This window comes from Cibotium barometz, chromosome 24, assembly GCF_041138505.1.
Source record: "Cibotium barometz isolate CiBa-2024 chromosome 24, ASM4113850v1, whole genome shotgun sequence".
Taxonomy (NCBI): domain Eukaryota; kingdom Viridiplantae; phylum Streptophyta; class Polypodiopsida; order Cyatheales; family Cibotiaceae; genus Cibotium; species Cibotium barometz.
In genome coordinates this window covers 16,594,859-16,610,987 of record NC_141069.1, presented here as the reverse complement: position 1 = coordinate 16,610,987, position 16,129 = coordinate 16,594,859, and the positions used below count along the sequence as shown (strand labels likewise).

General features: G+C 45.7%; 2 protein-coding genes across 2 annotated transcripts in view; both read left to right on the top strand.

The window, feature by feature from the left end:
* LOC147624940 (uncharacterized) overlaps positions 1-16,129 on the top strand; it is a 55,514-nt gene that overhangs the window by 17,787 nt on the left and 21,598 nt on the right. The window lies entirely within an intron of this gene.
* Positions 9,610-11,177, top strand: LOC147624941 (uncharacterized). The gene has a single exon (XM_086818181.1). The coding sequence runs from the start codon at positions 10,064-10,066 to the stop codon at positions 10,970-10,972; it is 909 nt and encodes a 302-aa protein (XP_086674307.1). The 5' UTR covers positions 9,610-10,063; the 3' UTR covers positions 10,973-11,177.

Sequence of the window (16,129 nt, the reverse complement as noted above, 5' to 3'; positions counted from 1 at the left end):
ATCCTCTATGGTCAGCACCCTGATTGGGTGTTCCGCATGTCTCGCAAGAATAATCCGAATCCGCCGCTGCAACCTCCGTCTATGCTGTGAGAGAGAGAGAGAGAGAGAGAGAGAGAGAGAGAGAGAGAGAGAGAGAGAGAGAGAGAGAGAGATGATGATTGATGCTCAAAGAAAGATAGCATACAAATGTGTGGAGCAAAGAGGGTCGACTCCACAATATCAAAAGACCATACATGTGGTGTCATTTCACACCTATTATCTAAGGGGAAAAACCTAGAGAGAGAAAAGTGCCATTGGTTAGCCCATGTTCACATGTGGCACTACTCATATCATATGTGGCATAACTCATAGCATATATGCCAACAGTAACGAAGCACCTTGATAGCACACCGCCAATGCTGTCGCGACGGGGCTTGGATGTGAAAGAACTCAATAAGCTGACTGGGAAACAAATGTCCAATTGGGAGCAGGTCAACCAGACCAAACATCCGACGAGAACCCGATACTGTCTCAAATCAATCCCTGGAGAAGCATCAAGAAGAGAGCTTCTCACTAGTATCCATTGGAGAAGATATTGGTCTACACCTAGTCATCTGAAACCTGTCAAGAATCTCCTGTGTACTTTTGTTGAGAAAAGAAAATTCCCTGAGGGGTCTGCCTAATCTCAAAGCCAAGAAAGTAATGCAGAAGGTCACGATCCATCATCTCAAACTCGTGCTCCAAAGCATCCATGATTGAACGGATCCTCATAGAATAAGAATATGAAAAAATGAGGTCATCAACATAGACCACAATGATAACAACTAACCCCCTCTCAAGGAGGATATAAAGGTTTGAATCTGCATGAGAGCGGTGCAAGCCAAGCTTTTGAAAGAACTCATACAAATGTGGTAGACTTGAATGGGAGAATTAAGGTTAGGTTTTCATGTGGGAGACATACACACAGAGAAGAAGGGAGAGAGAGAGAGAGAGTTGTGGGGATAAGTCAACTCACCAAGTGTGAGTGTGTGACTCCCCTATCACACATGTATATTGCACTAGTACACATAGTGCACTTAGTACATTAAAAGTACTAAGTGTACTATGTACTATAACTTATGGGCTTGTACACACTACAAGGGTGGGCATAGTGCCTTTACCCCAACAACCTCCCACTTAAAGGCAGTGTGCCCTTAAGTAAAGGAAAAGAAAAAAAATCAGCATGTACATGATAATATACAAGGCCATATCAAGGCTGAAACTGGCCTCATCCAATGCCCATCAAGTGTCTGCAATGAGCAAACCGCTCCGGAGGCAAACTCTTTGTCAACAGATCAGCTGGGTTGTCATCCGTATGAATCTTAACAAGCTGAATTTGCTTGTTCTCTATCACCTCTCTGATGAAGTGATACTTCACATCCACATGCTTCGTCTTTGCATGAAAGACAGGGTTCTTTGCCAACTGGATGGCACTCTGACTGTCACAATGCAACAATGGAATATCCCCTGTATAACCCAAATCAACCACTAACCGAGATAGCCATAATGCCTCCTTGCAAGCCTCTGTGGCTGCAATATACTCGGCCTCTGTAGTAGATAAGGCAGTGCACTTCTGCATCCTGGATATCCATGACACAGCACCTCCTGTGAATGTAAACACATAACCGGTAGTAGACTTCCGGTTATCTGGATAACCGGCATAATCCGAATCTGTGTAACCATGCACTAATGCATCCTGTTTGCCAAAACAAATGCACATATCCTGTGTGCCCTTCAGGTATCTCATGACACCTTTCACTGCTTCCCAATGCTTCTTGCCAGGGTTGGCCATGTATCTAGAAACCACTCCCACTGCAAATGCAATGTCCGGCCTAGTAGCAACCATGGCATACATGAGACTGCCACAAGCTGAAGCATACGGAATCTTGGCCATATCAGCCCTGCCACTATCTGACTGTGGGCTGTCCATAGCACTGAGTTTCACATATGGAGGCAAAGGAGTACTAGTCTTCTTCCCCCCCGTCCATATTGAACCTCTACAAAACTTTGCCAATGTATTCCTTCTGAGACAAATACAACACATGCTGATTTCTGTCCCGAAGTATCCGCATACCCAAAATGTGATTTGCATCACCTAAATCCTTTATATCAAAGGTTTGATGCAGCCTCTTCTTCAAGGCATCCATCTCTTTACGAGATTTCCCGGCAATCAACATATCATCAACATACAAGATGGGGATCAATAGACTGCCATCCAAAGCTTTCTTGGTGTATAAGCAGTGATCTATGTCACTTCTCCTGAAATTCTGGGATTTCATGAATGTATTAAATTTATGATACCATTCCCTTGGTGCCTGTTTGAGCCCATAAAGACTCTTTTTCAGCTTGCATACAAGCTTCTCCTTTCCATTCACTGCATAATCCTCTGGCTGTTGCATATATATCTCCTCATGGAGATCACCGTGAAGAAAAGCAGTCTTCACATCCATCTGAATCAAATCCAGATCATCATGTGCAACCAAAGCTAATACAGCTCTAAGTGTGGTCATTTTGACCACTGGAGAGAAGATCTCATCAAAGTCCACACCATATTCCTGCTTGAAGTCCGTAGCCACTAACCTGGCTTTGTATCTTGGCTTTGCATCTGGTGCAACTTTGAGCCTGTAAACCCACTTGCAAGGCAAAACCTTCTTGCCTGTAGGCAAATGCACCAACTTCCATGTTCCATTTTTGTGCAGAGAATCCATCTCTGACTTCATGGCACGCTCCCAAAGAGCCTTGTCTGCCCTCTGTAGAGCCTCCTTATAACATGAGGGCTCCCCACAGTCAGTAAGCATCAAGTAGTCAACCCCTAGAACAAACCTGTCAGGGGCTTTGGAGGGTCGTGTGGACCTCCGTACCCAATGACCATCATTTGCAGGTTGCTGTCCAGCCTGCATATCACCTATTGGTGGCTCCTGTTCCATGCCATAAGGCTGAAATATCATGCCCGGTATCTCCTCTAACTGTGGGATATCCATAGGGATATCTTCTGCCATCTCTGGCTGTCCATTTGGACCATTTTCAGCACCATTTAAGGGCTGGTTTTGCTGCTGTAATGGCTGATTTACAGCCCTTGGTTGTTGTCCATGATGTCCATCATCATCAAAGATGACTCTACGAGGCTCCTGTTGCCTTGCAGGCTCCTTATACATGCATGTTTCATCAAAAATGACATCATTGCTGCGTATAATCTTTCTATTCACGGGATCCCAAAGTCTATACCCCATTTCGCCTCTGTCACCATATCCTAGGAATATGCATTTGTGAGACTTAGGATCAAGTTTGGTGCGCATTTCCCTGCGTATGTGCACGTACGCAATGCAACCAAACACTCTCAAGTGCTTGTATGACGGAGGCTTCCTTGTCCATACTTCCTCTGGCACTTTCCCACCAAGCCTCGTGTTAGGTGACCTGTTTATAAGATGAACGACTGTCATAACAGCTTCAGCCCAAAAACCATGAGGTAACGCAGCATGTGACAACATAGAACGGACCTTCTCCTGAATGGTCCTGTTCATCCTCTCTGCTGTCCCGTTTTGTGGAGGATCATAAGGAGTAGAGAGCTCCCTCTTGATGCCTTTAGCATCACAAAAGTCCTAAAACTGTTTGGACATATACTCTCCAAGCCTTCAATGTTTTGCCAGTTTGATTCTCAACATGAGCAACAAACTTCTGAAACACTGAGAATGTATCACTCTTCAAACGAAGAGGATAAACCCACACCTTGCGTGTGGCATCATCAATAAAAGACACAAAATATTTTGCCCCTCCCAAAGAAAGCTGAGGCATCTCACATACATCTGTATGCACAAGCTCTAACTGAGCATCTTTCTGTCCAAGAGCTTTCTTGTGGGGGCACTGGAGTTGCCTGCCATATATACAATGTTCACAAAACTGAAAACTTGAAAACTTTAGAGAAGGCAAGTAACCCAAACGAGACAATTGCTCCATTCCCTTGACACTCATGTGTCCCAACCGGCTATGCCACATAGAGATTTCCGGCAGCTCGGTTGCATTTACATTAGCATGGTGACAAACACCTGCATGCATGAAGTAAAGAGTGTCCACCTTAGAGCCTCTGGCAACAACCAGTGAGCCCTTACTAATCTTCCACTTTCCACGACCAAATGTGGTAACATAATCAGCATCATCAAGCTGTCCAGTAGAAAGCAGGTTCTTCTTGATCTCAGGCACATGCCTGACATCATGGAGCATAAGCTGTGAGCCATCTGAAAACACAAGCCTCACATCACCTCTGCCAAGAATCTTGCATGCATGGTTATCACCCAAATAAACTACTCCTTCATTGCCAGCAGTATACCTGACAAACAAGTCTCTGCAACCTGTGACATGAAAGGAGGCACTTGAATCAATGATCCATGATTGCATACCATGACCATCTCCTGTAAGAAGTGAATGGGCATCAAGTGAAGACGTGAATAGGACCTCATCCTCACTGTCACCTGAATGTGACACATTGATTTCGTCAATCTTGACTCCACTTTTGCCCTTTGGCTTTACATCTTTGGCTTCATCTTTGTCTTTGTCTTTGCCTTTTCCCTTTTCCTTTTGATCATTTTTCCATTTGTAGCATTGCTTTTTGATGTGTCCCTTCTTGCCACAATAATGGCATTCCAAGTCCTTTTTGGAGCGGGACTTGCTCCTTCCCCTTTCTTGGCTTTTACCCCTTTGCTGGGATCTCCCACGTGCATTCATTGCATTGGACTTTCCAACAGAGTTGTTCTTCCTGTTCATCTCTTCTTGAAGAAGAGCACCCTCAACATCTGCATATGACAGCATAGCATTCGAATTGCTAGTGGCTGTCCTGAATGTGTCTCAACTCTCTGGCAAAGTGCATAAGAGAAAGGTGGCTTTGAACTCATCGTCCATTGCCAACTTTTGATTTATAACTTGGCTGACAATACCATTAAACTCATTTAGATGGGCTGCCATAGACGCCCCTTCCTTCATCTGAAGACCTATGAGTTTCTTCAACCAATACACTTTGCTTGAGGCACTTTGCTGGGCATACAAGTCCTGCAATCTTTGCCACATTCCCCAAGCTGTCTTCTCTTCACGAATGCTGAAAAGTAAAGTGTCTGACACAGACAACATGATGGTGGATCTTGCTAGCTCATCCATATCTTCCCACTCTTCAGCAGTAAGAGAAGCAGCAGTAAGAGAAGCGGGCATTACACCCCTTTCTTTGATAGGCTTGTGCTGCTTCTTCTGGAGCAACACATTATAGCACTGGGTTTGCCAAATATCATAGTTATGTGAGCCTTCAAGCTTCTTGATGTGAAGCAATGAAGAGCTCTCACCTGTGGTTGCCATAGCAATATGCAACCTGGCAACCTGTCAATGCCTGACTCCCTGCAAAATGTGCAAACACTGCACCAAAAGCACACAAAGTGCTCACAGTTGTTCTCCCAAAGTTTATCTCCCACTGCGGAAGCACGAATGCAACTTTTCTCCCACTGTGTGTGATGAAATCACCAAAATCTGGTTGCTGCAGATTTAGGACAGCACCTTAAATGTGCTCTGTTCCCCTTCCAAAGTACTATACAACAGTACTAAGTGCTCACCAATGATGTACCAAACCTGTACCGTCAAGTACAGCAGCTGAAATTGAGATTTTTGCTCACTCAAATCAATGTGCAGCCATGCCAGAACTTGCACAAAGCTGTACCAAATCTGTACCAGCAAGTACAGCAGCAATAAATGCTCTCTTGGCTGTCCAAATGAGTGAAAATCAGACTTTTACAGTCCCGACCACTGCATACAACAGTCCGGAATAGAAATTGGGCAAAAGCCCCTTGATTGCAAGGTGATTTCTGAGGATTCAAGGCATAAAAGTCTTGCCTGCTGCTTTGCCAAGCTCAACAACCATAAAATCTTGAAAAGCCCCTTGATTTAAGATCAATTTCTGATCATACATGGTACATTAGTGCACATGAAGGCATCCAGAGTCTTCGCAATGCTTCCCCCTGGCCACATAAACATCCAGTACATAAAAGCCCCTTGACTTACAGGCACATTGAGTGCTTGTCAGGCATCAACACATTGCCCAAAGCATCAAATGCGATTGCCTGCATGCAAATCAATCCAATTGGCACAAAAGCCCTTTGATCTGCACTGCAATTTGGTGCAATTTTGCCCGAATGTGTGATTTCTCACATCATACAGCATGTATGAATGCTTAATTGCACAATTACATCAAAAGCCCCAAATTTTGACATCCAATTTCTACAAATTGATCCTGAATGTGACCAATGTCACCCAATTTTGCCAATTTTGCTCAAAAATTGAGCAATTTGGCACTTGTACTTGCTCAATTGATGATTGTATCTGCTCAATTGCAAATCCCAAAAAAATAAAGCAAATACCTCAGGCAATTTTTGATTGCAGGAAAAGGGGGGGTTCGTGCTGATGCAGAAAAATTTTGCTGTGTAGGTGGGCAATAGCTGAGGAGCTCTGCGCTTCACGGCCTGCCAAGACACCAACGTCGCTTACAGCTGGCCAAGTTTGCAAACGCCTGTACTGCCCAGAGATGAACACATGCGCTCCTGTACGGCGCCAGGTGATGTTGAGCCGGTGCTTGCTGTTGGGGCGCAATCGCTTCGCTGCACACAAGTTTGCTTCGTGATGGCACAAGCAATGAACGATAGCGTATCAGTGCCAACGTGAAGCCAACACTGTTTGTTGACGCCTCCTCCGCCTAGTGGCCAGTGTTGCACGCGACTGGGCCTTCACCTTTGTTACGCCTTGTGGCCAGGCGTCTGACGCGCAACGGCTTGTTGGCATGTTTGTTGACGCCGCCTCCGCCTAAAGCTTGAAAGCTCTTCGCCGCCTCCGCCTTGTAGCCTTATGCTTTGTGGCCAGGCGTCTACACGCTTCCCCACGATGTCCACCTGCCGTGCGCTGTTGTGCGCTTGGTGTTGCTTCTGCTGCTGCGGGCGCTGCTGCTGCTGCTGTAGGCGCCTGGCTGCGCCTGGTTGGCTGGGCAACCCGCTCAGCTGCTTGGCTGTTGGCTAATTGCGCTAGGCAGCCTGGGCAGCCTTAGCTGGGCTGCATGGACTGGGCAAGGCGACCAGTTGGGCAGAATGGACAGTGCGACCAGTAGAGAAATCAGCGCCAAGAGGGAGAGGATCAAGACAGCTACCTAAGCTCTGATACCAGTTGAATGGGAGAATTAAGGTTAGGTTTTCATGTGGGAGACATACACACAGAGAAGAAGGGAGAGAGAGAGAGAGAGTTGTGGGGATAAGTCAACTCACCAAGTGTGAGTGTGTGACTCCCCTATCACACATGTATATTGCACTAGTACACATAGTGCACTTAGTACATTAAAAGTACTAAGTGTACTATGTACTATAACTTATGGGCTTGTACACACTACAAGGGTGGGCATAGTGCCTTTACCCCAACAAGACTTGCATGCTGGCAAGAAGTCCATTGGCACAAAGTGGGTTTACAAGTTAAAAAGAAAGTCTGATGGTACCATTGATAGGTACAAGGCCATGCTAGTGGCGAAAGAATATGCCCAGCAAAAAGGCATTGATTATGATGAGACTTTGGCACCTACTTCTCGTATGGCCACAGTTAGTTGTGTTGTTGCATTGGCTGCCCATCATGGATGAAAAGTGCATTAGTTGGACATAAAATCAGCTTTTCTCAATGGGGATTTGCAGGAAGAAGTGTATGTAAATCAGCCCATTGGTTTTGTGATGCATGGTCATGAAAACAAAGTATGCAAGCTTCGAATAGCACTTTATGGTCTCAAACAAGCTCCTCCAGCTTGGTACGAGAAGATACATACTTATTTGACCACGCAGGGATTTTGCAATAGTTTAACGGAGAGCACCCTCTATGTGAAAGAGGATCATGGCACTTTGATTATGCTTATTCTTTATGTGGATGACATGTTGCTAACTGGGAATGACATGGATAAAATTTCAGCATTCAAAGTTGAATTGCAAAGGTCATTTGAGGTAATAGATTTGGGATTGATGCATTATTATTTGGGCATACAATTTGTGCAGATAGAGGTGAGGATTTATGTACACCAACGGGAAGGAGTCATGTGCCTGGAAGCACCACTGTCGAGAATCCATTCTCGAGTATCCTTTGCGGTGAAGCCAACTGCCTTCTCGCTCGAAGAGGATGAAGCATCCGTGTCCATCATCTCTAAGTTCACAAAGGCCGGAGTCTGCGCAGCTGAAGCTGAAGAATCAGCACTCTTCCGAGTCCGCTTGGGACACTTCCTCCAATAGTGGCCTTTCTCGTCACAATCATTGCAGGTCCTCTCAGCCTTCAGTTTCTCTCGGTCTAAGTCGGGCTTCTTCTCAGAAGACTTCTCTGATGAAGCCTTCCCTTTGCCCTTGTTGTTGTTATTCCGGCCTTTCGAACATTGGCCAGTTAAGGCGTCGTAACCTCGGCCCTGTGGAGGATTCGTGAATCTTTCCTCCTGGTCCAAGACCATGGGCACAAGCTCCTTCCATGTGATGGTGCTGAGCTTGCCATTGGTAATCAATTAAGAGTAAAAGGCTGAGTATTGAGAGGGCAAATGTGACAGCAACGTTATGGCCATATCCTCTGATGATATCTCTTTCCCAGCCTAGAGAACTTCCTATTGAAGAGCCTGCAGCTTGTTGATGTGCTCCCGCATCGTCGACGACTTTGCAGGATTCATCACCCGCATTTGAACTTCCAAGGAGATCCTCTTCATAGGCGATATCCTGTTGTAGAGAGAAGCCAAATGCTGCCAAATACCTCTGGCCAGCGTCATATGCTTGATATGATTGATTACCTGTGGTGTGCAATTGAGGAATCTGAAAGAATGGACTCCGGCATTGACACGATCCCATAACTGTTCCCGTCCAACTGACGGTCCACTGGGAATGTAGGGAGTGTCGCATGTGCTTCTCAGCCATCTCAAGTAAATCTGCCATTGCGGGGGTGTAACTGAAAAGGGAGGGTGGGTGGGAAAAAATGAGGAACTAAACCTGCAAGTGGCTGTCCAGCAAATAAGCCCGCCTCCCGCTTGCTTCTCCTCTTCCCGTAACGGCCCAAAACTGTCCTCCAATCAACAACAAAACAGCCCCCCTCTTGCTCACACAGCTCCCAAGATCTTCCAAGAGCGTAGAGCTTTGATACCATGTCAGAATATGCAGCGGAGATGAAGACAAGATCTGAAAACACAAGAGCAAGTGCACTGCAGAAAAACACAGCAATAGAGAGGGAGAGAGAGAAGCGTATAACTTTGCTATATACACAAGAAAACCCGAAATCAGAATACAAAGTGTGGGGGGCCAAGTGGCCATTTTATATGGCCCCATTAGCCAGTCGGCCTTCTCAAAAGACAGCCGACAGCCTCCAAAAGGTCCACGACCTGCTGCAACTCTAGTCAGCCAGCTACTCTTAGTCGGCCAACATACAGGGAAGGTCAAGGAGGAGCAGGGGCAGTCGGCCAGTGTTTGGACCAGCCAACAAGCACAGGACAGCCTCCCATACATAGAAAAAACAGGGAAAAATATGGAGAGTGGGGAAAAATGAGAAAACACCTAAATCGGGCGGCCACACCCACAACCAGGCTTAGTTCCGTACGTCGTACGGACAGATTCGTACGTACGAATCGTACCGTACGGTACCGTACGTATCCGTACGATTAGGTACGAAAATCGCCTGGATCTGCCCGTTGGAAGTGCCCGTTTCTGTCCGTTGGAAGTAGCCGTTAACTGCCCGTTTTCTGCCCGTTTTTCTAGCCGTTTTCTGCCCGTTTTTTTTGGTTGTTTGCCTTCATCTCTCTTGAGTCCTTCTATAAAAGCCTCAAGGCCCAAGCCTCTCCTCCATCTACTCCAAGCAAGCCTCAAGCACCAAGCCCTACTCCAAGCCTCTCCTCCACCCTCTTCCACCCTCCTCCAAGCTCCTTCCATCCCACTTGAGCCTCTACTCCAAGTTCTCTTCCTCCAAGCTCTTCCCGTACTTCATCTTCTCTACGCTCTCTCCTCTACTCCACGCTTCAGCCCTTCTCTTATCCATCATGCCTCGGGAGAAGCATGAGGCTTTTGATTTGCATTGCCTCAATGTGGAGAAGGACACCAAGAAGTCCAACTCCCATCATTGGACATGCCGATATTGCGGCAAGTCATACACTAGTGGAACAACAAGGCTTCTCCAACACCTTTCGAAGATTGGGGGACAAGTTGCCCCATGCAAGGAGATTCCGCAAAGCATTGCCGATGACATTTCGTGGAAGATGAGCCGCGGCTCAAATTCAAGTAGAGGAGCATCATCAACACACGCACCGGCACCACCACCGGCACCACCATCGGCACATGATGAAGCGGCCACCGGCTCTTTCATTGGTGTATCCTCCACTGCCACTTCCACGGATGCACGGTCCGCCTCCGCACCGGGCAAAAGGCAAAGGGTGGTGGAGCGTGAAGGGGTGCAACCCTCTCTCCACCAAGTCACGGGTAGTGTGAGAGGTTCGGTTGCATTCCTTAAGGAGCGGCAACGCCTTGCGGAGATAGAGATTGCTCGCACCATTATTGAATGCAATCTTGCCTTCAATGTACTCCAAAAGGAGCAATGGAAGAAGATGGTGACGGCGATTGCAAATGTGGGCCCATGTGAGGGGTGGACGGGGGTCTCTTACACGGCTATGCGCACAAGGAAGATTGATGAAGAGAAGGAGAGAATTGATCGAGCCCTTGACCCGATTCGAGCCGCATGGACGAAGTATGGATGTTCTATTCTCACAGATGGATGGAGTGATCAAAGGAAGCGTGGCATTATCAACATCCTTGTGTCTTGCCCGCTTGGCACATACTTCTTGCGTGCGGTTGACACCGGGAGAAGGGGGAGAAAGACAACCGGGAGTTTCATCTACCGCCATATTAGGCAAGCGATCATAGAGGTAATCATTATTTTACTTAAGTGTGGCTGATTTTGTCATTTGTGCAAAGCCCTCAACTCATATGATTTATCTACCATGTAGGTTGGGGCTCAAAACGTGGTGCAAGTCATCACCGACAATGCATCAAATTGTCGACGCATGGGCCGCTTGCTTGAGGAGGAATTCCCCACCATTGTGTGGACTCCATGTGCGAGTCATTGCATTGACTTACTCATGGAGGATGTGGCGAAGCTCGGCTGGTGAAGAGGATTGTGCAACAAGCTACATCTATTGTCAACTTCTTCATGCTAAAGGTGAAGGTGCTTGCTATGTTTCGTGAGCATAGCAAGCTTGACTTGAAGAAGCCATCAGCCACCCGCTTTGCCTACATGTGGCTGGTTTTGGAGCGTCTATACGATGTGAGGCCCGCCCTTCGCCAGACAGTTGTTTCCACCATGTGGAACGATTGGGATGAGCACGTCACTGAAGAGGCCAAAGCCATGCAACGCTTTTGCCTAGAGGAGAGATTTTGGGCTAGAGTCCGAGCAATTGTCATTGCTATGACTCCATTCTATAGGCTCTTGCGGATGACAGATTGCGAGGGGTCCACCATGGGCCTTCTTGTCCACTTCTTTAGAGCTGCCCTTGTGGAGCTGGAGGCTTGCACAGACATTACATCTGAGGAGCGAGCACAAATCATGGAGATTGCACAGAAGAGATGGAGGTGGATGCACAAACCAATCCACGGGTTTGCAGCATTGGTACATCCAGCCTACAAGTCTCCAGTAGTTTGCACCGATAGGGAGCTTCGACAAGATCGGGATGCATATATGCTTCGAGCTGTGCCAGTTGATGAGCACAATGCCTTTCTAGAGGAGTTGGGTTGCTATGTTGATCAGAGAGGTCAAACCTCCTTTTCGTCTCCCACTTGCTGGAGGAGGGAGTCACTTGTGAAGCCCCTTTTTTGGTGGGACAATTTTGGGTATGGACTAGAGCATCTCCAACCCATAGCCTTAAGGGTCCTAGCCCAGGATTGTTCTTCGGGTGCATGTGAGAGGAACTGGAGTTCCTATTCTCTCATACACACGAGGATACGCAATCGACTGAGCACACGACAGTTGGAGCGGTTGGTCTACTGCCGCACTAACTTGCGCATGATGCAGGGCATTCTTAGTATGGGTAGTCCCAAGCAAGTAAGTGACAAGTCTAGACTCTAACTTGTCATGACTCATAACTTTTAAGTTTTGTGTACACTGTACAGACTCTAACTTTTGTGCCTTAATGTGTAGGTCAATGTTGACACTTTCACCTTGACGAGTGAAAACTTTGCAAGTGTCAATCAACAACCTGATGAGGAGGAGGAGGCAATCTTCATGGAGCTCTATAGTGAGCTTGTGGCAGCAGATAGTCGCAGCACCAGGAGTCAGCATGGACGGGGCCGAGCAGTTGGAGTTCATAGGCCTCCGCCTTCGACATCGGCAAAGGGTGGCCTCCTCACATATGTGAGGCGGGGATCCTCGAGCTCCAATCCCCGCCTTCATGATGATATTCCATTGCCCCCTCATGATGATACCCCACTGCCTAGAGAGCCCTTGTTTGATGATGATGGCAACCTACTTAGCGAGAATGATCCCCAGAGTGTCTCGTCCACCTTCGAAGAGTCCTCTTCAGAGAACTCTCTTGATGGACACTCTAGTAGTGATCATGCAGATGTTGGTGATGATGTAGACTTTTGATATGTTATAGCTCTCTAGGCATTGGGCATCTATCTCCTTCTAGCCCATCGATGATGTATTGTAGTATGTAGTATCATGTATGTACGCATGTTGGCGGTCGCCCATGCCATGAGTTTTTGGCCTATCCTTTTGTAGCAATTTTGTACTCTAATGGCATGATGACATTATGTTCATGGTTCTACTATTTTGTAACTTCTTGTCTACAATTTTTAAGTTTAGGAAGTATTTTTTAAAAAAAACGTACTAATATCGTACCGTACCTCAAAAAATTTTAAGGTACCGATTAGTACCGTATATTATCGTACCGTACCGTATCGTACCTTTCGTACTAACTAACCATGCCCACAACAGAGGCCCTGGTGTAAATATACAGACAGGAGATGACTGCTAACATATCTCTCTCTCTGTCTCTCTCTCTCTCTCACACACACACACACACATACACACACACACACACACACATCTAATACACATATATCTAACACACACACATATATATCCAACACACACACACACACACACACACACACACATATCTAATACACACACATGTTTGTGTATACATACATACATACACATACGCACGCACGCACATACATACATACATACATACACATATACATATACATATGTATATCATCACTCCCTCAGCTTCCTTCTTGTCTTAACCTCTTCCTTGCTAGGTGCTAGGTGCTAGGTGCTAGTTGCTTTTGAGCTTTTTCCTCGTGATTTGATGGCTTTATGGACTTATGGCTCTCTTTAATGGGATGAATTCTCTTCATGGTTCCTTGTATTGGGATGGATTATATCTATGGAGATTTCTTTCTTGGACGAGATTTATATAGATATTGGGCTTTGCAAGCAATTTCTATGGACAAATCTCTCCGAGTTTATAGAGAAGAAATGTTTGGATATCTCATGGATATGGTGCTTTTATGGATAAAGTTCACCTCTACTCCGAGGTGTGTGGTCAGCACGGAGCATGTGGTAAGAGTTATGGTATATAGGTTTATGGTATACAGGTCTATGGATTCTTGGACTTCTTTTCTAGGGATTTTGATCCATCCTCAGGTTTATGGATTATGTTTATGGCTCCCTTTTACTGGGATGGATTATTCTTTTTGGATACCTTTATTTGGGATGCATTGGACTTATGGAACTCATGGTTCACATACCCAGTGTAGTGTTCTCTTGTCCTACAAGCTCTCTTGAAGATTGTTTCTACCATGTGTGGGTGGAACAACAAAGAGCAGATAGAAGGAAACATTGACACTTCAGAGGATAGTGTCAAGCACAACATACCCTGTGTATGTTGGTGTTGGACTCACACACTCACATACACAATCCTGCATATTAGGGTTAGGTGTAGGAAGAAGAAGCCCACACAGAAATGAGAGAGAGAGAGAGAGAGAGAGAGAGAGAGAGAGAGAGAGAGAGAGCCAAATGTGTGGTAGCCACAAAATGCTAGTCAACACTTGCATGTGTCACATACATATAATATAGAAGTACAAAATATTATATGGATAGAGTGTCCTTTCACACTTGATATCCAAGGGGAAAAACCACATGGAAAAAAGTGCCCTTGGTTAAGCCCGGTTCACACATAGCACTACCGTAAGTGAGCATATGCCTACAAATCCCCCTTGTAGTGAAAGTGTGAACCTATACAAGGTAGTAGATCACTCTCTGTATGAGAGTAAGCCCAAAGCTTTGTGGAAAGCTTCAAACTTTTCTCGAGGTAAGTCTTTGTGAATAGATCTGCAACATTATCCTGTGTAGGGCAGTAAGATAAACTGAGCTCCCCTGCATGTAACCTCTCTCTGACATAATGATAATGAATCTCAATGTGCTTGGTACGTGCATGAAATATGGGATTTCGTGCCACGGCCATAGCACCCTGGCTATCAGTGAGAATGGTGGTGGGTGTCTGCTGACACCCACAAAGATCAGCCAATAATCTCCTCAACCACACACAATCTACTGTAGCTGGGAAGACTGCCGTGTACTTAGCCTCGCAAGTAGATGTGGCAACAGTGGGTTGCTTTTTGCTCAACCAAGATATGCATGAAATGCCAAGAAAAAAACAATTCCCACTGGTGGATTGCCTGGTATCATAATCACCGGCCCAATTTGAATCACTGTATGCATAAAGCTGCAAGTTGCCCTCCCTGGGATAGAACAAAAACCAAGATCCAGGGTACCCTGAAGATAACGAAAAATGCGTTTGATTGCTTGCCAATGCTTTGTGCCTGGGCTGTGCATGAATTTGCTCAACAAAGACACCCCAAAAGATATGTCAGGCCTCGTGTTACACAAGTAAATGAGGCATCCCACTGCCTGGCTGTAAATGCTGGCCTTAAAAGGCTCTCCAATATCATGCATAGTAAGCCGTACACCTAGTTCTACTGGAGTAGAAATGGGCTTGCATTCATCAATGTGAAATCTTTTTAGCAAACTTTTATGTACTTAGTTTGCAGCATAACAATGCCATCATCTGCATGCATAAACTGTATACCGAGATAGCAGTGTAAAGGTCCCAAATCTGACATATCAAATTCAGCTTTCAAATCAGCTTTGAAATCTGAAATTTGTGCTTTGCTAGTCCCTGTAATGAGCATGTCATCTACATACAAGATGACTACGAGAATATTGGCACCAGTTTTCTTCACATACAATGTGCTTTCAGATAGACTATTCACATAACCTTGGCTGGTTAGATGAGCATGTATTTTATCATACCAAGCTCTTGGAGCTTGCTTTAACTCATGCAATGCTTTGTGTAATCTGCATACTTTATGTTCCTCACTAGGAACTACAAAACCAATGGGCTGATTTACATATACTTCCTTCTGTAAATCCCCATTTAAGAATGCAGTTTTGATGTCCAATTGATGCACTTGCCATCCTTTATGTGCAGCCAATGCAGTCATTGATCTTATCGTAGTCATTCTCGAAGTAGGAGCAAAGGTCTCCTCATAATCTATTCCCTTTTTTTTGGGAGTAGCCTTTAGCCACAAGTCTTGCTTTGTACCTGTCAATAGTACCATCAGACTTCCTTTTGACTTTGTACACCCACTTTGTTCCAATGACATGCTTGCCTTCCGACAAGTCCACAAGATCCCAAGTATTGTTCTTCATGATAGAAGAGATTTCATCTTGCATAGCTTGCACCTAGTGATCATTCTCATGTGCTTCTTCATAAGAAGAAGGCTCTTCTAAATCAAAGAGACCACCCATGGCTACTGCAGACTTCCCATGATGCATATTCAATGCATGGCTGGAACTAGCCCTTGTTCTACCTGTGAGTGGAGGTGCAAGTTTGCTTTCTTGCAAAGTTTTCAGCAACCATCTTGGCATCGACTTGGTTGTGTCTATGGCTGTTTGCTCTTCCCTGACAAGATCTTTAACTTCTTCCATAGAAGGGGGGCTGAATGGCTGGCTGTTCCACATGTTCTACATGAGGATTTTCTTG

Excerpts from the sequence above, each read along its gene's own strand:
- LOC147624941 (XM_086818181.1), top strand. The coding sequence starts at position 10,064 with ATGCCTCGGGAGAAGCATGAGGCTTTTGATTTGCATTGCCTCAATGTG.